Source organism: Corvus kubaryi, unplaced genomic scaffold, assembly GCF_017639235.1.
Source record: "Corvus kubaryi isolate FWS band 111438036 unplaced genomic scaffold, C.kubaryi_AGA036_p1.0 74, whole genome shotgun sequence".
Lineage (NCBI taxonomy): Eukaryota > Metazoa > Chordata > Aves > Passeriformes > Corvidae > Corvus > Corvus kubaryi.
The window spans coordinates 11,415,307-11,438,794 of record NW_024582061.1 but is presented as its reverse complement, the minus strand read 5'-3'; the positions used below and the strand labels follow the sequence as shown (position 1 = coordinate 11,438,794).

Here is a 23,488-nt window from a genome sequence, read left to right as displayed (position 1 = left end):
ACTGATTCCAGTTTGAGCTATAGCAGATGCCACATAGCCCATCCAGAAGAGCTACTCTTCTTCTTTCTTCTTCTACATCCACTAAATACAACTTAATATGATTGTGCCAGGGCAATGAGACAATAATGAATGAATTGTCCATGAAGAACTCTAGAGAGTTTTCAGCAATTTCTCTGAGGAAATGAGTCAAAATGAATCTGAGCAAGATGCAGGATATGGTACAATAATATCTGTTTTCTTCTGATAAGGAAAGAACAAGTGTCCTGTCACCGATACTTTCTCTTGATCCAGTATGGTGTCTAATGTGAAAGTTTAAAATGTGAAATAATAAATTTAAAATGTCTGCTCTATTAGGAAAAAAATCAAGTACTCAATAACTACTACCTACTTCAACACTAAAAACTTAACAATATTTTGAATTTTTAAAGACTGCATTTTTAGCAATTTTACAGCATATCACTTTGAAAAGACCTTGTGGATACTTTCCAGATGTGATACAGTGGTAGAGGAACTCTACAGCAGAAAGCTTATTTATCCTTAGATCACCCCACTCTTTTCCTCTCAAACCAGAGAAATGATTTCTGAATTTCCTAATGATCTTGCAAGATCAACACTGAAAATTAGGAGAGCTAGAAATTACTATATTAAAAGGAGCATTATATTCTTTAAATCTAGTGCTAAGAACATAAACCTTTTCTAAGTCCTTCTTATCAGTGCAGTGACGTCATCCTGGAGTAGGAGAAAGATAATCTTCCTTGTTGCTGCATTATTGAAGAGTGGCAAGGAGTCCTGACAAATACGCTGCCCATCGTGCATGGACGTTTAAATGCAACCAGCCCTGAACAGGCTTTTACATAGGATGGAACACGTTGTGCATATTAAAAGCCATGCACTGGTTTCTTTATTTCTGGCGTCCTTTCTCCCTACAACACAGGAATGTGTTCCAAGCATTTTTTTCAGTGCTTTGTCTCCACTCTTTGCCTTTTTCAGTCCTTCTTCTCCGCTCTTTGCCTTCACTCCACCAGCTGTCACTCCAGTGACATTTCCCAAGCATGAAGCTGACAAAGAGCAGGGTAGAGCTTAAGTGCCGAAGCTGTGGAAAACAGTAGCAATGTTTTAAAATATCAACATAACTCAGTTGTTTTGGGAACAGTTTCCAATATTGTTACTTGAGTGGATGCTGTTTACTACGCAGCCTCTCACACTGAAGAGAATTCAGTTATTTTAGAAAATTAAAAGGTTACTGAACTATAGCACACAGCTACTTTGTCAGTAAATTTCAGGGTTTTCTGCCATAATACTTCATTTAAATTAGACATTAAGAAAGCCCAATCTGATTAATACTAAGAAATTTCTGTATAGACAATTAAGAAAAGTATTAATATTGTGAAAAAGAGAACATAACAGATAACAACACAGATATTTGAGAAGTGTTTTGCTTCCTGATTTACACATCTTCTCTACCAACTTAGTTTTCAAATTTCAGAGCTGTATTTACAAGCCAAAATTATCTGAAATTCTAGTCTAAAAAAAAGGTCAAGAGTAGTTATCACATGGGGGTGCCTTGTTCCAACAGTTAATCTTTCTTCTAATTTTCTAGTTCTTTTCCATTATCTGAGCTACTGTAGTCCAAGACACAAGTACTGGCAGGAAAGACTACTGCAACATTCAGTTAGCATAAGCATTTTCTTCAACTTGTAAAAACACTGGTCCTCACTACTGAAATTAGATCATCTCAGCCACTTCTGCCACAAAGGCAGAAAGACAAGTCCACATGATTTTCAATAATCTTCAACAATCTTACCTAATTTTAGGAAACATTCAAGGTAAGATTTCCAGTTTATCAGCTGGCTTGATTATGACATTTATTATTCTCATGAGTACATTTAAGGTGAACAGGGAGAAAATCTTCTCTTTGTTCAGAAATAGTCCTGTAGTGTTTCTGTTCTTCCCACATAATGTGGTAAGAAGGAGAGAAAATTATCACAGGCCATTCTGACACTGCTCATGAGGTGACAGTGCTACAATATGCAGAAGCAATTTCTGTGAAGGGAGGACGCAGGACCCTATTATGTCCTGAAATGCAGGCAAAGCCTTGCACTGCAGCATGTTTCCACTGTTCTAACTTGTAGGTGCTGCCACATTGCTAAGCAAGTGTGAAGGAGCCCTCTAGTGTGAATAAGAAATGGACATACAGCCCATAATTTGCACACAAATAACACAGGAAAACAATGACTGCAAAGAATGTCCCTGTCAGTTTCCAGGCATTTCAACAGCGTACACTGCCCAGGAGATTCAACAACTACAAAGCCCCTGGGTCTCAACCCTGAGCTCAAACAAACAAACAAATATGTATGTCATAATGTGATTTCAGGGCTAATGTATGACTGACCATAAAGACAGTCTTAATTGAAAAAAAGATCCAAAACCCTGAGAATAAGGTAGAAATAAACTGCAGCCCTTGTCAGATGAATATTTTGTTTAAATTTTTCAATAGACCATGACCTTAAGAACAATTGATACAAACCGTTTAAAGGACAGAAAGCCTTTTTTTAAACCTTATGTACACTAGGATAAAATTTATCAGTTATCACAGAATCATTCCAATCTTCCAGAGACACAGCCAGTTTGCACTATAATAAAACCATACCCAGGAAATTCCAGTGCTCAGATCTGCTTGCAAGTGGTAGTATGGCAAAAGATCCCAGCCATGCAAGTAGAGGGAGACAGACAAATCAAGAAACATATTCAATCCCACACAGGTCCATAACACACAACTATTTCTGCATAAAAACCTTTTAGTTTATGCTTTGTATCACTAAGATTAGAAAACAAAATAGCAAGGATGTTGTTTATTTTATTGTCACCAATTCTAAATGAGACATACATTAAATTTATCTGGTTTAAAGCAACACTGTTCTGAAGTTGCATAGAGAAAACCATACGCAATAGTTTATTTTTCGTGGGTTTTGTCTTTAGAGTGATCACAGTTGATTGCATAGCAGTTTTATGATGCTGAATGGAAAGTCAAAACAACTATGAAGTTTAAATTGGTAGCAATGTATTTGATGCCCTGCTGTCTAACTGCTAGAGGGATAAACAAAGAACACCTAGAATGCTGGAATGAGTTTAGGAAATTCATTAGAAAAGTTATGAAGTGGTATCGGAAGAAGTCAAGAAGGAACACATGAGAGGCATAAGCAACTAACAGATGATGAGAAATTGCAAATAATTAAGCCAAATCACAAGAGATGCAGTTTAGGTAGTCATTTAGAAAAAAAGAAGTGAAAACTCAGACCTGTTTTAGACAAGAAGAGTTGTGAAAGTGACTTCATTGTACTTTCATTTAGGATTTTATCCTGGATGCAGACATGAAACTTTTCTAAATTTCACTAATGGGGAAAATGAGTGAACAGCCACTCTCACTAAACTTACTGAACTTCTCACTTCTGGAGAGGCTGCACAGCCTCCTTGGGTTATTCTGGCACCTCCTTTTCTGGCAAGCAATGAGGAGTTTAGAGGAATTTAAAAGAAAAAACAAGGGAAAAAATTAATCCAACTTTCCCAAACCACAAAAAATTCAATTTAATTTGGGATACATTTTGCCCAAAGTTTCAGTGAGAGCAATGGTCGTATTTTATCCAAAAAATCACTCCCAATGGGAAGAACTCTAGAAGGTTTTGCTACAAAAGACCTAAGAGAAAGAAATATTGTACTGTTGGCATCTACATCCACACTAAAACTGTATAAATACTAATAGTGCAGGCAGTTGCAAGTATTCTTTTTTAAATTTTCTCAATGACATTTGAGTGGATAACGATAAAGTTAATTTGGATATGTTATTAAACGAAAAACTCTTCAGCTGCACATCTAAAATATCTGAAAATTATTTAGCCCTACCTGGACATTCGCCCACTCCTTTAGCTGTATCAAATCAGAAGAAGTGAAGATGAAAAATTACAAGGATTTTGGTGCTTAGGTGGTTTTGTTGTGTGGAAGTGTTGTTTTCCATCCTATTTGATTCAGTTTATGTACAACAGTACTAGATCCAATTGTAGGATTAACTACAATTAACTACTTAAGGATAGTTATTTAAAAATATTTATGATCTTATTAAGTCAAATTCTGGGTACCAACAGGGTATGCCTGAATGTAATTTTCCTTTGTACACCTTGACCCTTAATTTGAATACTGGATTCTAAATTTCAAATACAGCTAACTTGTAACTACAGAACTAAGTATCTAAAGACTCACAACAAAGATATTCATACTGATGCCTATGTCCAACACAAAACTCAGAATCTAGGCTTTCAGATGATCAAAAGATTTATTCAAAGTCCTCCAGGCTTTGAGATTTATTAGCATGCAAAGGAATAAAAAATGAATTATAGGTGTTGAAGACCTGAGAATTCAAAAAGGCTGTGATCTTTAATAACCAACAAGGGAATAAAAGAGATTCTTTAGAAATGCATTTCATAGGAATTACTTGGTTCTATTTTCGCATTTGTTCTGATACCATGTAAGCCCTCCACTGGCCAGTGATGCCTAAGACAAGTATTTTTTCCACAATACTCCTTTCTCTTTTTTTTTTTTTTTATAACCACCATAGATCCTGAGCAGGGGTAGGCTCAGACTGATGAAGTGGATGACATGATGTGAAAAACACTGGCCCAGCACTGGAAAGAATGATTTTGCAGACAAAGTGCATCTAACAGCTAGGTTTTACAGAGTCATCATTAAGCTTACACATTATGGCACCTATAAGAAAAATAAAAACTCTACACCATTGTAAGAATACTTACTCATCCTACTGCTTTTCTGCTGAACTGGATTCACTTGCTTATATAATTGTGGGTGTGGTGGCTCAAAAAAAGTCAGTGAGTACCTAAAATATAAAGGCCAGGTCAACCTCAACATTGCCACAGCCTTTTTAAAGTTTATAGTATTCCCATATAACCCAGAGAAGAAGCGTAGTGAAATAAAAGGATAGCAGGATTGCAAAATAGGAGAAGCCATTGAAAAACATCTTTAACTGATGCAAAGGTTTTGATAATTAATCAAACTTAAACAAGTTGGAAAATAAATAATAAAAGAAAGGAATAATTCTGGTTACTTAGAAAAACTTCTCTTTTAACAGACATGAACTTTAAAAATCTTTCAACTTCCCTGAAAAGGCCACTGAAACTTAGCAAGTGAGAACTGAAAAAAAAAATCTTTTCAGAAACTACATTCCCTTTTAAACACCGTGACTGCAGAGGGCATTGTCAGCCCCATAAAAGATGGACTGTGTCCTCCTTGTTTCATAAAACAGCTTTACTTCCCACAAGCACTTCCACTTTCAAGCATCCTACAGAAACTCTAGTTTTGGTATTTAAAGTGTTATAGTGGAACTAATTTCTCCCTGCACTATAACAGTGTTCCCTTACAATCCCCCTGCATTTCTTCAGCAATAACAAGGTGAGCTGGAAGGACAAGGAGAGCAAGTGTAGATTCATTTGTTATTCAGCACTGACTTCTTTATGTTCCTGGCACTAGAACTGATTCTCCTAGCTCCTACTGCAAAATTAAATCGCTAAAGGATGGAGCTACAACTGGTAGAAAATCATTGTGAGCGAAAGATGAATCAAACACCACTATATTTTAGCTAGGTTTAGTTCTGGTTTTGTTTCCAGCCACAATGCACTGTCCCTTTCTCATCCCAATGACCTCATCCTCACTCCCTAATGACGATGCACTCCTCTGGAAAGTTTCACTTTTCTTTTATCTCCTTTGACAAATTTAACCAGGAGCATCATGACCTCAAATGAATGCTTCATTTCAAGATTATATTTTTGCATGCCCTACTGACTCCAAAGTAAGGTTAAAGAAAGACAGGTATATAGTTAAAGCATTGGCCTGGTGCTTATGTTGATGTAGGTTCAGTACCCGGAGCTGACACAGCCTTCTCCTGTGCAAATAATTGATAGTTCGATTCCATAAATATTACTTAAATTAAGTTCTTATCTTTCTCTGCAGAGACCTCTTGTAATTTAGGATACAGTACTGTTTAGCATCAGAGAAGAAAAAAGAATCTGTCTCTTAATCTTTCTGCCTTAATTTCTGTTCTGAATGTAGTGGTTAATTTGTACTTTATAATCAGGAATCTTGCAAGTCAATCTTGCAATCTACTTCCACAAGTAAAAGCATCCCAATATGGCAAAAGTAGCAGACAATAAAAAATATTTTTTCTGGGAAATGATTCACATTCAAAGTGTTGGCTGTAAGAAAACTACATGCTGGACTGTCACCAAAAGCATTAAGTCATCTTACCATGCTTAAGTAACTTTTGAAGTAACTAATGTCATTCTGACTTGTACAGAAAAGTTCAATAACTGGAAGCCTAAAGAAGATTCAAGACTTCATAGGTACAAAACTGAATATTGTTTGTTCCTGATGCCCTATAGCTGCATCAATGTACGTGGTTGGATGCTTTTCCCTGGCAGAGCCCTTGGCAATGATGTGAGATCTTACTAGACAGAGCTTAGAGCACAATAGAGCAAATCCACTAAAGTTAATGGTGTCAGTGAGGAGTGAGCCAGGCTCTTACTGGCCTTACCTTCTTTCCCCCTCCTACTCGTTCTTTAATTGCCACACTTATAGAATCATTAAGGTTGAAAAAGACCTCCAAGATCATCGAGTTCAGCCTTTGACTGAATACCACCTTGCCCACTAAACCATATCACAAAGTGCCTACATGTTTTTTGAACACTTCCAGGGGTGGTGACTCCACTGCTCCCCTGACCAGCCTGTTCCAATGCTTAACCACCCTTTTAGTGAAGAAATTTTTCCTGCTGTTCAGCCTGAACCTCCCTTGGCACTTGAGGCTGTTTCCCCTTTTCCAACCACTTGGAAGAAGTAAAAACCAACCAACCCTTATCTCACCACAACCTCATTTCAGGTGGTTGTAGAGAGTCACAAGGTCTCCTCTGAGCCTCCTGTTCTCCAGGCTAAATATTCCCAGCTCCCTCAGCTCCTCCAGACCCTTCATCAGCTCCGTTGCCCTTCTCTGGACACACTCTAGCCCCTCAATGTCTTTCTTGTAGTGAGCAGCCCTGAACTGAACACAGCACTCAAAGTGTGATGACCTCACTAGAACCAAGAACAGAGGGACCATCACTGCCCTGGTCCTGCTGGCCACACTACTTCTGATACAAGCCAGGATGCCATTGGCCTTCTTGGCCACCTAGGCCCACTGCTGGCCCATGTTCAGCTGCTGCCAAACCAGCACTTGTTTCTAATAAGGGAATGAAAATAGTCTACTTCTCTGTTAGGTGACATTGGCCTGTGCCCACCTATTTATTCTCCTGTAAAGAGGATATATATATTCTGTATAAATAAAAATTAAAATCGTAATGTATGCACTCCTGGACAATGGAAAAGGTATTAGATGAGCCTTGGAACAGCCATTCCCACCTTCTGCCTCTAATCAGATGATGATGCCAAAATGCAAGAGCACCATGCTTGTCATTTGCTATTTGCTTTCATGTCTCAGAGAACAGCTAAGAGTAACTTTTCTAAAGCTAAAAATTCTGATTACAAAGTACAAAGCAATGCACTACTTGTTATGTGGTCAGTGGCACTAATCACATATCAGTCATTCTGCTTCACACTGTACATCAGTATCCTCTTCTTCTCACCTCCTTCAAGGAATCTCATCACACCCATTCCCTGCAATCTCTTTAGATGCCACCAAGACAGTATTTACTTATTGAACAGCAAGGTTGGAAGAAAAAGCAAGTGTTCAATACCAGCATGTTGAAAAGCCTACTAAGGACAGTAGAAATCTTTCCATTGATTTTAGTAGACCTTGGATCAGGTTATATATAAGTAACTTCTGGCATCTGATTCATCAAGACAATCCTGACTGCACTAAAAGATTTACCAGTGACTTCAGCGATGTTACAATTTCACCCAGTTATAGGGTTTCATTGTTATCAATTTGGTAATCCAAATAAAATGCAGTTTTACACTGGCTTGGGATAAGAAGGATATGAAAGTTTCTATCAGACTGTTCCTACTTCCACCACACGCAAGGTTAAGCAGTAATTATTTCCTGTGAGAGCATATGCAGGAAGGGGAGAGAATGTATTTTCATTATGGTTGTATATCTGTGTTATCATTGCCCTCCTCAATGCACTACAAGGGGCAATATTCAAATGTAACAATGACCTACTGGCTTCTAATTATCTTGTCCTAAACCCTGATCAACCTGGTTATTCTTGCAATAGTGAATTTCTCTTCAGCAAAGCATTTCCCTTGCCAAAGTATATATATTTTTGGCAGCATCTGGCACTTTCCAGCCCTGGAATCTAACGCAGGCTTGTAAATTGTGCTAGGTCGGCAAGGTTTTCAGCCTCCAGAGCACTGAATTGGTGTAAAATAAGACATTATATTGTTTCCCATTCTTTTTCCATTTTTTTTCCCCCTCAAAAGTATCTAAACTCTGAAATTCCTGCTTCATATCCCAGTACAACACTCAAAACTACACCTCCTTCTCCTCACACATTGCAAATGACTTGGGAATCACTGTGTGAAGCATAATGGCTCTATCGTATTCTTAGCACATTAGATGGCCTCCAAAGCAGCTATTCCATAACAAGGACAGAGAACAGCACTCCTGTATGTGAGAGGAAATTGTTACAAGTGCTGTACTTTGGAAATAAGTTTAGGAGAAGAGAAGAATTTCGTCCCAATTCTATACACAATGAAGGAAAAAAAAAAGTTTCTGAAGGGATATTTCTAGAAGAAAAAAAAATTATTTAACTATGTGACAGACTAAGTAAACATAGACATACAAATTACAAATTAACACATCTGGAATAAAGCTACACTTGTCTCACTGACTAGAGAAGTGAAATAGTTATTTTACTCTGCATTTGAAACATCAAGGAGTTATAATTTTTTTCAAAAGGTGAAATTTATAAATCTCACTTATTCAGGCAAAACACTCTGAAGTTATGACAGATTCCTCTTCTAGATCAATACTGAGTGTCCATGTTTTCCCAGTCTTACTTGCCTAGGATTTCAGAGCAAAGAGCAAACATCTTCTTTCTTTGGACTCAGTAGTTAATACAATCTAGTATTCCACAAAGCAGTAGCTGTAGTGCAATATCACAATATTAACAAATGCATATGCTTTCATAAAGATTTTACTTGGGCATACTGATAAAGCTTATCATCTACTCTCATGCATATTAAATTAGATTTCAGAGCTAGGGCATCCATTCATTGAGCATTTATAAATGCTAATATATGCTCATTTTGATGAATACAAACAAAAATCAGTCTAAGCATAATAATTTTTCTTGCATTAACAAAACATTGAAGGAAAATGGAAACTAAACATTAAATATTGTCACTTCAAATGCATGCAACTTATTTACATGAAAATCAGATTGCCTGCTTTGCACATTTAAACCTTGAGGTATTTCTGGTAAGGGACTTTACAACAACCCCCAAGATTTGTTATTTGCTTGTTTGTTTATTTGCTTGTTTGTTTGTTTTAACACTTCATAGAAATATCAAAACCCAGGCATTTCCTGCTGATTGAACATTGACTCATAATTTTTCAAATACAGATGAGAAATTCCAGAGCACCCTCAAGAAGTATTACCAATATAACACTAATCCATTTGTTCAAGATTACAAGGAGATGAAAAGTGATATCAACAGTCTCTTATTTTGCATATACAGGCATTTATGATGCAAATATAGACAGAAATACTAGACTAACATACAGAATGTAGTCAAAGAGGCACAGAGATACAAAATTAAACAATACACTGGCTGGACTGTTCTTTAGAACAATTTATCATTATATTTAATTGTTAAATTGGAAATGAAAGAGATTAGCTTTTACTCCACCAGTTGCATAAATTCTGTGATTTAGGACAAATAATTTTTAATTTAATTCATTTTCCTTGAGTTCCATCTCCTAGAAGAGGCTCTGCATATATGCTAAGACCAGATCAATTAGCTTTATCTGTAGTTGATGAAAGACCATTTCTTTCAGAGGACAAGAATAAATTTAATTTTAAGCGAAGCATTCAATACAGGAATAATTCACTCTCCATACACACCTACCTGTTGACTTCACTATCTTAAACCAGATCCCTAATTTTCAGAGACCAGGGATGAGCAAGATGAATCTCAAACTCAGCACCCTTAGCCTTCTGTGCCACCATAAGGCAGACAGCACATGCAACTCAAAACCTCTCCAACCAGCAGTTCCCAGTCTGGATCTAGCACACAGGACGTGCTTGTTCAAGTACTGTGTTGTGGTGCAGCACCACAAACTCTCAGCCTGTTGTTCAGGCCACAGGAAAATCCTGTCTGACTGACCTGCTGCCTTACAGGATGCCCCAATACATCCCAATACTGTAAGCTGCTATCAATGCTTCCAAATTGTACCTTACCCCGATGTTTTGATGGAAACATTTGGGGTTTCTCACTACAAGACTATAGCACTCTAATAGGTCAATGGCCTTCCACCATACTTTAAAAGCTGCAGTTGCACCTGAAGATTGACTCTAATGCTAGATTAGGATTAAATCCGCTGTTTTTCAGATTTATGATGTATTTCTGAATTACAGTCTACATGGCACTCTCAAGTTCTACTGCTTGGTTAAAAGAGACACAAGAGCAAATACAAATAGTCACATAAAATTTCCAGGACACATAACCCCAGTTCTTTCCTAGAGTCTTAGAGTAGACAAGCTTTGCATTTATCCTGGGCTAGTTCTCATGTTATTTCTAATTTTACTACTACAACAGTAGATTATGATTCTACCCAGAATGCCTAGATAACTTGACATTTGAAACTTCTGTAGTCCACCTACACCCAGTGCTTCTCACATTGAAACCACTGGTAGAGCAGAAGCAGTGGCAGCAGCAGTAGGGTATTTTGGAGAGATGAGGAGGAACAGAGAAAGTAAGTGTAAACAAGTCCTGCTGCATTACTCCACTGACTTTGCATCATTTAAAGGGAAGTGCTGTTAGTGCAGAAGCCAGCTGTTTAACTATTGGAATCCTATACCTTGGCCTGCTTTCAGAGCACTTCAGAACAGTGTGACTAGACTTTGTAGCTGCTTGTCGCACACCGAAAGAAACATGCTCAGATTTGATAAAGTAGATTAAATAAGAGCCAAATATTCTATTAAATAAACTTTGACCTACATGATATGAAATTCTTTTGAGCTAGCAACTGACAAAAGAGGAAAGAAACCTCCAAGGAAATCAGTGTATATCAGCAAAAAGGAACACCTAGGACTGTTGTATGTCCACAGGCAGCACTTTGATGGTTGAGTAAATAAAAGGAACTTCTGATAACAGCAGGAAGGCAGCACACAAATTATGTCAGAAAGATGAGAAAGAACTATCTGTGTTCCCAGTATAGTGACACAGAAGGTGTAGTCCATACTGAAGGCAATAATATTTTTTTTTAAATTAAGAAGGAGAAGTTATATTAAAAATGCAGAACCAGCAGCCATTTATTTACCAATATGGATTTTTGTCCAGAAATTAACTTAAGTGCTTAGTTATATCAGTTCCTATGTAGGAGAGCACTCAGGCATGTGCTCACTGTTTAATATGCAATTTAGTCCAACACACCACAGAGGAGCTTGAACATTTGCCTAGAGCTAAGTGCATACTTTGGTAACTTGATGAACTGGGACCATCTGATCCTGCAGTCCTGCCAGAACAGATGGGCCAAATAGTGATTAACATCTGTAGAAGTGGTGCTATCTCCTTGTAATTCTTTATCTCATCTTTCTCTGTGATAGCATATTTGTACACTGCAGCACTTCAGAGGTCAGAAGCAACTTAAAATCCATTGCTTTAAAATTACTTTAGTCATCAGATACTTCTCAATCACGATTGTGGATCATGATTACTGAAAAGGAATATTTTTTTCTGTTAATTTGCTCTCTCTGTTGTACAGCACTTTAGGCAATATCATTTTCTACATCACACAAATCTTAAGTATACTTGATTGCTTAGCTCTTTCAAAAGCCTTGGGAAAACATTTCTTGAAAAAAAAATTCTGACTTCTCAATACTAATGTTATCTTTATATAAAGGATGAGCATTTACTATGCCATGTAATGCACGAATATTTAGGCCTACAAATAAATTAATGTCACACTTCATAGCTGATACCATTACTGATGTGATAGAGATTCCATTCCCATCTTATTACATGTACCATACAGGCCTTTTGAAGAGCTTTTAGACATTATGTAATCCTTCATAAAATTATTATTTTGTCAGAAAGAAAAATAAAACATAGATGTCTTTTGTCTGGTTACACTAAAAATGATTTTGGAGTACTCTGAGATTTTCACCAGAAAGATTCCAGGATTCAGGATTTGTATTAACTATTTATGCCCATGATAGTGAGGAAGAATGTTGCTACTGATGACTAAATAAAGCAGGCAGCAGACATAGGTTAGTAAAGGTATTTTATCAACTTTATAAATGGTTAAATTTGGACACTGTAGGGTAAAATAACTCGAACAGAAGCTTTTAGGGTATGCTTGCTTATGAAAAATTGACAGATTGGTAAAAGAAAGGGAAGCTTAACTCATCAATTCTTGTACCTATAGTTTGGATGCATCTTTTAGGAAGGGTTACACCTGCATATCCAGGAACACAATTTGCCTTTCTGTGCTTTAAATGGGAGCGAGACAAAATGTGGCACAGCTGTGGGTATACTGCAAAGTAATGACACTCCACACTTTATCATGGGGGCTAAATTTTAAAAGTTTAGGCTAAAACAACCAGATTAACAGATTTTAGGAAAAATCTCCAGGGAAAAGCTTGTATTTCAGATTATAACTCAGTGAGAGAAAATAGTCTGGGAGAAAAAAAAACCAAGCCAACTGCACATCTTAGTATTTAGAATACTTTTCAGTGATACACATAAAACAACACACAGAGACAAACCAAAATATTACTGTAATCTACTCCTGGCTTGCTGTTCTGTTTAGTCTTATGAAACAAATAACTTAGCAGGCAGTGCACAATGTAGAGGCCTCCAGTGGATTGCAATATACTAAGTAAGCATGTTTTTCTTTTTGTTTAATTTATAGTCCCTGGGGGGAAAAAAAAAAAAAGATGACATTTTAAAAACCTGCTTTCTGGGTTTACAAAGCATAGGGAGAGTTAGTTCTTAGCTGGCTGAATTGCTGGCTAAAATGTGAGATGTACTGTACCACTAGAGGTCTTTTCATTTACTGATGTTCTAAGGCCTCAAGGGCTCTTCATCAGTGGATAGATATTTTAATCACAGGGAACAGTAAAATATAATGCTGTCTTTTCAAATTGACCACTGCAGGAAAAACATATGGATATCAATCTAGACTTTGCTGTATAAGCATTGGGGGCATTAATTTTCCAAAGAGAAACTGAATATTCCTCTTTTTTTGATATCCTTATCCTTTATCTAACTTGAGTAATTCTTAAAACATACACTCCTGCCAAACTCTGTGAATAACAGATTTTTGGTCTCAGTGATATAACTGAGAAGGAGAAAAAAAAAATGCAAGAAAAGAAATTGGTAGAGATGACTGAATTGAGTTACTTCATTTTTTGGCTCTTGGCACACTTGTCTTTTTTTTCCGTATTTTTCAGTTCTTAACCAATGTGGATCATTCTGTAAATGGAAACATTTAATGCTGAAATTGTCAAAACAAAACACTTAATCTTTTCAGAATTTTACTGTCTGAAATCAAATTCTACCAGAATTTTAAAGTAGATATATTAAGTAAGCAACTACTTATTTTTTGTGAATTTACCGTTCCTTCATTTCTCGTTAGTCATAACAGGGCAACTGCACATCTGACTGGGTTGTGTACAAAAAATCCCAGGAAATAATGGGCCTTTAATCTCTGCGTATGATAGCAGAGAATTCAGCAGTTACTAAGGAAATCATAAACCACGGGGGAAAAAGACAAAAATGTAAGTGTGTAAGAGTTGTATGAATGAAAATGTTGGCCTCTACTGGAGCTGAGTGAAAAATGCAAAATATTTGCCAATTAAGTAGTAGCCACAGATGGCTGGTGCAAATGCAAAGCACAGGAAAGCCATGCTGTGTCAGTCCCATTTCTTATCTTCTGCAAATCTATAGAATATAAAAATCTTCTGCTTTTATCTCTTCCATCAACCTTCATATTTCATTGGTTACTTTGTTATTTTGATTCCTGCTTCGCACTTTTGAGCTTGCAGACCTTACAGCCTGTGCAGTGGTACACAGTATTTATTTCCCCTTTGGAGCACACTCTGACTTCACACAGTACCTCGGTGTAGCCTTTTTTCTTAGGAAATACTTATCTACAGCACAGTCATGATCTATGGTCTTTACACACCAGCTACCTCAGGTGCCTCAACAATCAGTTTTCATACAAAAGCTAAATGACAAACTTCCTTTGTAAGGTTTCTGAATGTCAGATTTCAGCTTCCTCCCTCTCCATTTTCGAGGCTCAGGCAGTTCAAGAAAATACTTTAATAATACTTTTCTAAGAAGGCATAGATTTGCTCAAATGCTTAAATAGCAACCACCCAGAGGCAGAGATCAAAGCTGTCCATTTCCAGGAATATCTTTCAAAGGTGTATCTGAGAACAGGGTCTTAGAATAGATACACACAGGCAGGCTCTGCAACGGTCAGTGGTGATTTGGTTAACATAATACAGCTTCATAATATGACCTGAGATCTTTGCATTTTCTTTCTAACATAAAACCTTTCCCTTTGTGTTTTGAATAGGTAAGCCCACAGGGTATGGATCCAGCAGCAGACGCCTACACCACAAGGGAATAGTGGATGAATGCTGCTTCCAGAGTTGTGACCTGAGGAGGCTGGAGATGTATTGTGCTCCAATAAAGCCACCTAAATCCGCACGGTCCGTACGTGCTCAGCGCCACACCGACATGCCAAAAGCACAAAAGGTAGGCCAGGCTGGGAAAAATTCACAGCGGCCAACAAACAACCAAACCAAACCAACAAAAACAAAACCCAACCAAAAAACCCCAACGTATTTTAGGGGAGGAAAATTCTATCAAGGCTGGCAACATAGAAAACTATTGATGTTTTCTGCCTACTAGATCTAGTGGAACTTTGGAAATTAGTTTCCAAGGTGGAAAATAAGTAGGAAGTGGTGTGTTCCGTTTCATTTCTTAGAACACTGAATAAAACATGGAATTGCTAAGCTAGTAGTTACGAGGTTTTATCCTTCCACAGGGTAGTAAGTGACAAGTACCCGCATCATCCAATCATAAGTATCACCTAAGACTTCTTTCAAAAGAGAAACTAAACACTGAATGATTAACAACTCATTTATCCAGAATCTCTTCACTCATCCTCCACTTTTAGGGAGAGGTAGAGTGAGTGCTCAAGAGGGAAATCAGCCATTCTGCTATTCATTTTACACTTAAATGAACAAAACTTCTTTTCCTTCATTATGTTTGCCTTTTTTTTTATTTATCAAAACTAAATTAAATGGATAGTCGCTGCAATCATTGCATACTCCATTTTTACTATTTGAAGTTTAATATGTATGTTCTCCAAGCACTTCCAATGTTGATTGGTATTATTTACATAGTTGCAGAGTTCTGAGTATCCAGATTTTTGCTCCTCTGATACCAGATATACTGTATATATATGTATCAACAGAGCCTATAGTTCAGAAAACCCATCTTGGACTAGGCTACAATTAAGCTCATGTCCAACTGTCCCTCTTGTTTGAGGTCTGAACATCTGTTTTACATATTATCTGTCTTCTGCTGTAAGTCTCCTGTGATTTATTTTATTGCTGTTGACCTTGTCTGTCCTACACATATTGGCACCACTCCTGCAGTTATCTGAAAATTTTTGCTTACAAGACATGGAACCTAAGATTTCATAGGAAGTCAGGAAACCAGTGCCGTATATTAAAATCCTTAATATCAACTTTATGAAAAGAACTATTGTAATCATTCCAGCATCCATTCTTTACCGTAAGTCAATCCATAGAATGGAATCCTTTCCCCTCTTCCTCAAGAGTTTTCCAAAAATCAGTGTCTGCATGATCCTTCCTGGGAAGAGTCGCCTCGGCCCTTTAGCTCAAAGGGCACACAGGGCAGCAAGTGAAGACTTCTTCAGGTAGAGCTCAACTGTAAGCAAGAAACTCTTGTTAAACCTTAGGTTTATTCCTATCTGGGCACACATAAACCTAAGGCTTGCTGGAAAACAAGAAAAGAGCTTGGCCAGGAATCTGTGTGCTCCTTCCCATGCTTGTTGCTAAGGCAATGGATAAAACATTCATGTAAAGGAGACAAGATACCTGCCAGGTCTTTGATGGATCTCCACATCACTTTCCTTGGAGGACTAAGGAATGATGTCATCTTTAGGCAGCCATCCTTTTCCCAGTTCTAAACATAGGCAGGAGAGCACTGTTTTTTACAGACAGGAAAGACCTTGTATCTTTCTGCAGCATCAGGGGAGGTAGCACTCAGGAGGGGTACTGGTAAAAAGATAAAATAGATGGAGTATGTAATTGAGTAATTGAGAGAGCCTGGCTGCTGAAGAAATCATCCCAGAAATTAAAAAGGGGAAGAATCAGGAGGTGAAAGGGGCAGTAAAGGGACAATGAAGAGCACTAGGGGAAAAAAAAAAAAAAAAAGAGAAGGACTTAGATCAAGAGGTTGGGAAGATATAAAATATTGTAAAACTGAAGGAACCAATGTGCATCACAAATAAAGGATGGAATTTTGAGAAAATGGAATTAGAGACAAATTATTATGAAAGAAAAAAACACCTTCAAAGAAACTGTATGCAAAAAGGAGCATGTTGAACAAAAGAAACCATAAATTCTTCTCGATAGGAGCTTGGCAATAAAATAACAAATCTGATGGGAAATACAAACAAATTTTCTTTTTTATCTGCAGATGGAGAAAATTAGAATAAGGAAACAAAAAGAGAGAAGGGGTAGGAGAAATTATTATTCAGATATATGATAGATAAAAGGAAAATACTGTGGAGGGAACAGAAGGTGAATTCATTAGGAAAAACTGGTACATATTCTCATTTAATTTCTTTTCTCTTTCCTTTTTGCAGTCAGTTGTACATGCCACCATTAAGGAAGGCAACTACGTTCAAACTTTTTTGGACAGACTCTCCCAAGATAAATGTATTTTGCTAGTTCATACTGTTGATATGCCCCTGATTTTAACTAAAAAAATAGATATGCTTAATTTAAATAAATTTTCAGTTAAACAATTTGTTTCTCTCTCAATATCATATGTTATATATGAGACCTATATCTTACTCATAGAAAATGAATATATATATGACCTCTTCAAAATTTTCTTATTTGGCTCTAAGGTAGGATATATAGGTACAATATATAAGATGTTGTACAGTTCCTCTCAGATTTCATAGAGAATCAGCTCCTTATTCATTTCATACATCTGATAGAGCCTTTGTTTAGCATCTCCCTGTAATCTTTTTAAATTTTAAATTACAAATCCAGTATTTGGGGTTTTGTTTCTTTTTAGAGAGTTTCTAGTGCTTAAGTGGTCTATTTCCTCAGTTCCTTGGGCAGATTGTTCCTGCTAGGCACAATTTGGTAGATCTTAGTCCAATGGAGTAGGGATCTTCTCTTCTTTACGGTTTCAGTATTTCTGCTGGAAAGCAAAGCAATAGTTTCTCCTAGTTTTAGACTATATTTAGAGTTTTAAAGTGCAAAACAAGAGCAAAAAGGGGAGTTAAAGTCTTGTCTTCATTGTCACGGTACCATCTAGCTTTTCTTTGATTTGTTTCTTCCTCTTCTGAAAAATGCTAAAAGTTTAGTCAATTACCCTGAAGTGAACTAAACTTAAACAGCAATTTGGAAAACTACTGAGTAGCACCTTTGAAAAACACTGCCCTACCAAAGGAAACAACTGAGCAATTTCCACAACTGTACACATGAGAGAAGACTGTGACCTTTTCAAATGAAGCAGTGTCACAGAAATAACGTCGAAATTCTTATCGGTTTTCAAGGTACCTTGAAAATTACTACTGAATGTGAAGGCTGGTAAGGCTGATTTTAAAATCCAGTAAAAAAAGAATCATACAACCATTTAGGCTGGAAAAGAACTCTAAGAATATTGAGTTCAGCCATTAACTCAGCGCTGCCAAGTCCACTAGTAAACCCTGTCCATAACTGCCACATCTACATATATTTTACATAACTCCAGGGGTAATGACTCCACAACTTCCTTAGGCAGCCTGTTTCAGTGCTTGGCAATGTTTTCTGTGAAAAAAGTTTTCCTGCCATCCAATCTAAATTTGCTCATGAACATAGTGCCATCCCCTTGCAACCCGAGCAAAATGGCAAAAGAGGTGCATATCTAGCTATAATTTTGCTCTTCCTCAGATTTTCAGTCCTTATTCTTCTTTAGGCCTCATATGTGAAAAATATGCATAAATATATATACTAACAAAGTATGATTAGGAAGTGGATTCTCTCAAAAATACTTTCCAGATTTTTCTAATCTTCAAAATTCAAATAACACTGAGTGGGACTAAGAGAGAAAGGGAAAAGATATTAGTATTTTTAGTTTAAGAAAATGCCATTAAGAAAACAGAAAAAGTATTGCATTATTTCTCATTAATTTTTCTAAGACTTTTGTAATTGGCTCAGTATCAACTCACAGATACATTTACAGGCCAAAATATGCACTATGGCACCACTCTTAATTTCTCTTGAAGCCCTGCCACATTACCAAGCCAATGAATAAACTTTTAGGTGTAACAGATAGAAGGACTTGGCCTTTTCAGAGAATTTTCTCCCACTGCTTACTTTGCAGCCCTGTTTTTATGTTAGTGATCACACTGCCCACAGAACTAGAAAGCTTTCAAAGAGACCCCAGAGAGTTCATAGCAAAGGTATCATGCCTGTTACTACAAACATTAGAATTTCCATTTATTACCAGTAAATTAAGGGAACTTGTAATGCCAATACGAGGTTTGAATGTCTGCCCTAACAGGATGAGAATGCTGCTGCATGCTTCCCAATGCCTTTCCAGCTCAGCCAAATGACCATTACCATCACCAAGGCAGTTGTTATCCTATTGTTAATGATGCCTTATCTCCATAGATCCATGCTGAAGGTGATGGGCTACAAGTCTGCTTCCCTCTTCTTGAGCTGACTTATATATAGCTCACATTTTGCATCTCTCATCTTAAAATTATGATCATCTTTGTCTGGGTCTGAATATCAGCTCAGAGCAATTTTATTTCTAGTTACCTTCTTCTCAAAGACTTAAGAAATAAAGCAAACTTTTCTATACAAGTACAAATGCAGGTCTGAGGACCTAATTCAGGCACTCACACCTGGTTTTTGGTTTTAGGGTTTTTTCTCCCAGTGGTCTCAGCAATGCATACTTGAAAAAAATGTGTTATGGGGGTCAAAGCATTTTCTGGAATGCATGCTACTACCAGTACACTTACTGGTAGTTATTCATCAAAATGCTGATTCTGGAGAAGGAAGTGTTCTAAAAGCAACCTGCCATCTTCTCTCAATTTCAAAGCTAGTCTGTAGCATGACAGCTCTTTTTCCACCTTCATGGCAGTATTAAAAGCTGTAAGCCAAACCATCCTGCATCTTAGTATCTGCTTTATTTGGGTGGTAAATCCCTTTTAAAGTCAGCCAACAGCAGTAGTGGAGAGAATTTATATTTTCATTTGGGAAACACACAGTTAATTTTCAATCTAAATATACTTTGAAAGTCACTGCAATGCAAAATGTCTGTTGTTTCATTATAAGGCTCTCACTGTCCATTTTATGGATCAAGAGTTTGTAGTCCTTAAGAATATATGACTTTTGGCAGATGAAATGTAGCATATAGCTTTTCCTATATGCTGGTAAACTCTCTTCAAGGAAGAGCACCTAGGGTCAGCACTGAAGAGAATATTTTGTTTTGTTGCTGTGTAGAAAGAAAAAACTGGGCAGATGAGTAAAGAAATTCCTGTTTTCTTAGCTCACTGTAACCAATATGACCATCTGTAGAATAAGGCAGGATCCTTAGTGTTGGCAGACTCCTGTGAAATGCTGCAATGATGATTTTAATGAAAATCAGTGACAGTTTATGGGGTTTACCCAGGATGAGCTCTTCAGGGTGAAAACCAACGTATAACTTAGGAAGAAGTAAAGACAGCAGAAGTAGTTTTGGAAAAGCTGGAAGAGAAACAGGCGGTGAAAAGCAAAACACATATTTTAATTTAAGGATAAGCAGAATTCTGTTGACATTTCTGATTCTGTATTTGATTGATGCTATACTACAGCAATATTAGCAAAACTGAATGAGGAGAAGCCAGTATCCTTCTGAACTGTTCACAGGAATAGTGACTAGATGATTAATCTAGTCTATAATGGCAGATTCCTAACAAAAACTTTTCTTCATTATGACTATTTTGCTGTTGACAACTTTGGCTCATCAATGATGATAAATCCTAGTTTGGCTCAGTGTTTTATACTTGGTGGTGGTATAATTAATTTAACAATTACGAGTACTGCCTAATTTTTGTTGTATATACTTAGAACAGTAACTCCACTCATATCCCTCAGAAGCCAGTTCAGATCCAGTGAAAATTAATAAGCTCTATGTGAGCTATAGTTTTGTGATCCTTTGAAAGTTTCTGATTTATTTTATATTTAATAGATACTGAAGGGAAATGGAAAGGTTTTATACAGAATAGTATTTTCTATGGGAAATCACTAAAAACCCCCAGAAAACTAATGCATCAAACTAGCTTCCATTTTATTTCTCTACATTAGAAGCAAGAAAATGTTACTACTTTTAAATTTTAGGGCTTAAATAACAACTAGTGCAGTGGTAGAGCTGTATACACATGGCTTCATCTGTCACAGAGATTTTCTTTTTTATTATTTTTGGCTTTTCTTGAAAAAACCCCGTATAATTTCACTTAACTAAGAATTTGACTTCCAATAAGGATTATAAATATGGAGGATTATAAACACAATTCTGCCTTTAGTCTGATACAGAATATGCAAAGTCTTGGGCCTGGCTAATATTTACTAGTGCGATAAACAAGGAAATCAAATTGAAATGTATATACCACCCCCATCACTGCTGCTGAAGACTGGCCTGTGCATGGAATGACAGGGAACTGAGGGCATTATTCATTCCAAAGTTCTCTTGATTTGCTTAGCATATCACATTGTCTGCTTTGAGAAAACAAATTATATGGCTGCAGCTCCTACAGAGAACCCACAATTTTTTTCCTCCTCAAGGCCTTATCCAACAAAATCCAACACATCCAATATGCCATTTATGCAATACATAGTTAGCAGAGCAATTTTGAAAACACCTGGTACCAAAGCCCAAGAGATTCCACAAATCCTGCAGTTACAACTCTAAAGTTCCCTGGCCCCTATACATCCTGCTTTTGTAAATGTCTTTGGGAAAGAAAGGAAATCTTTGGTACCTACCATATCCTTAAGCCCATCTAGGTTCCAGTGTGCAGATATCTCCTCTGGCAAGATCAAGAACGACAACAGTTGAAGTGTTTACATCTAGGAGAACAGTGAACTTTGGATACAGAAGTTCTGCATAGTTAACTTCTCTGTAGATAACAGAATTACTGATTAAAATACAATTGTCTAACAGTTCCAGCACTCTGGACAACTGTTTTCCCACTATTATAAGTTTTGTGAGCATATAAAGTATTTAAACCTATCTGTAATAAATTTTTCTTTCTAAACTTTCAGGAAGTGCATTTGAAGAATACAAGTAGAGGGAACACAGGAAACAGAAACTACAGAATGTAAGAACATGCCATCCACAAGAATGAAGAATGAATGTGCCATCTGCAGGATACTTTGCTGTAAATAAATTATTTGTTAAACATTGGAAGACTTAAAAAAAACCTTTGTTTTAAAAAGCTTGATGCAAATTCAACCAATGGGCATTCTCCCAGTGAACAACACAACTAAACATTCCAATATTAAGTCTTTAGAGAACAGAACATTTTAAGCAGCCCAGAGATAAAAAAATCTGTGGTTGATATATGCTGTTTGTTAACCTATTTTAAATGTCCTGCGCAAAAACTCTTAAAGTCCTGTGCCCCTCAAAAGCCTACAAATTTATGGGCCTTTGATGGATCCAATTGCACTAAATTAACCTATGAACACTGGCTGCTGGAGTCATTCATCAGCCTTGTCTAAGTGGTGGTTTTTTTATTTGCACTTCTTTACAAGCAACAGGCTGTTTGTTTTACAGTGTCTGAAAACATTGTTTGTCTACCCCTTCATATTTGCACAGTTTGACATTCCCAGTAACAGCAGCAGTAAGGTAACATATACAGTTTTAAATATCCATTAATTCCATCTGTGGCATTTCGACAAAATATGGGTTATAGATGCATTTGTTTTAAGACAGTTTTATTCTTCCTTCTCTTGCAAACATGCATATTTTTTTTGCAATTTGTGAGACAAAAGATTTTTAAAAGCAGTTAAAGCATACATAGGCTCTCGAACCAGTAATGATTCTTCCAGGTAATTATTTTGCAACAGTATAGGTAACTTCTTTCTTCCTCCATATAATGCCATATGTAAAATTTAGCATATCAGTAATACACATATATCAAACAGTATGTAAAAATCTGTTTTATAGTACAACGGTGCTATTTTATAGTTTGTTACATGAAAGGGTCTGGCCAAACAGTAATAGGTAAAAGCAAATATGGAAAGACCAAGCCAAAGATTAAATAACAAAATACTTTCAAAAATATTCAGCTTAAATCAACTAAAATGGCTTCAGATTTCAACATAAAAATAACTTTACCATCTTTACAGTGAGCTAAGAAAATTCACATACTTGCTTCCTTTTAGATGTTTGAAGGGTGGTGTTTAGACATCTGATTATGTGGTACACAAACTCATAGATAACTAGGGCCAGTGAAGACAATCTGAAAAACAGCCCTCAAGTGGCTTCAAAGGGTAGTCCACCAGGACCTAAATCCTCCCGAAATATCAGCATTCTCTTCAGTCATAAAGGGGTGCTCAATTCCCCTCCATTTCAATTCTTCCCACAATCAGATGTAGCTTACCTGACTGTTAGTTGGGCTGTTGCATCAGAAAAGCTAACCTAATCACCAAATTACTAGTGTAGAATAAGTCCTTGAGGAGAGATTAACTTCCTTATTCCCTTACTTACAGCTGCCATTCATGTGTTCTTGTGGGAGACAGAGAATCCCAGATAACCTCTGCTACACAACTTTGACAGGCCCTGCACTGGCTCTACCTTGAATGACACTGTGTCCTCTGCTGAATTTTTGTAAATCAGCTCAGTGTATGTTGGCCATGCAGCAAAGGGGGATAAGCAGCCAGCAGTGTCCCAAGGTGAGCATTAAACTTGTCTGTGAGAGAAGGGAAGGCAAAGGAGAATGCACTGTTCCACCCCGTCCAAG

At 36.9% G+C, this 23,488-nt stretch overlaps 1 protein-coding gene across 1 annotated transcript in view; it reads left to right on the top strand.

Moving 5' to 3' along the window:
• IGF1 (insulin like growth factor 1) overlaps positions 1–22,873 on the top strand; it is a 47,671-nt gene extending 24,798 nt beyond the window's left edge. Inside the window, exons 3-4 of the mRNA XM_042050776.1 lie at positions 14,801–14,982; positions 21,789–22,873. Of these exons, the coding sequence (XP_041906710.1) occupies positions 14,801–14,982; positions 21,789–21,848 (242 nt within the window). The 3' untranslated portion in view covers positions 21,849–22,873. The remainder of the gene's footprint in view (positions 1–14,800; positions 14,983–21,788) is intronic.
• Positions 22,874–23,488: the final 615 nt, after the last annotated feature.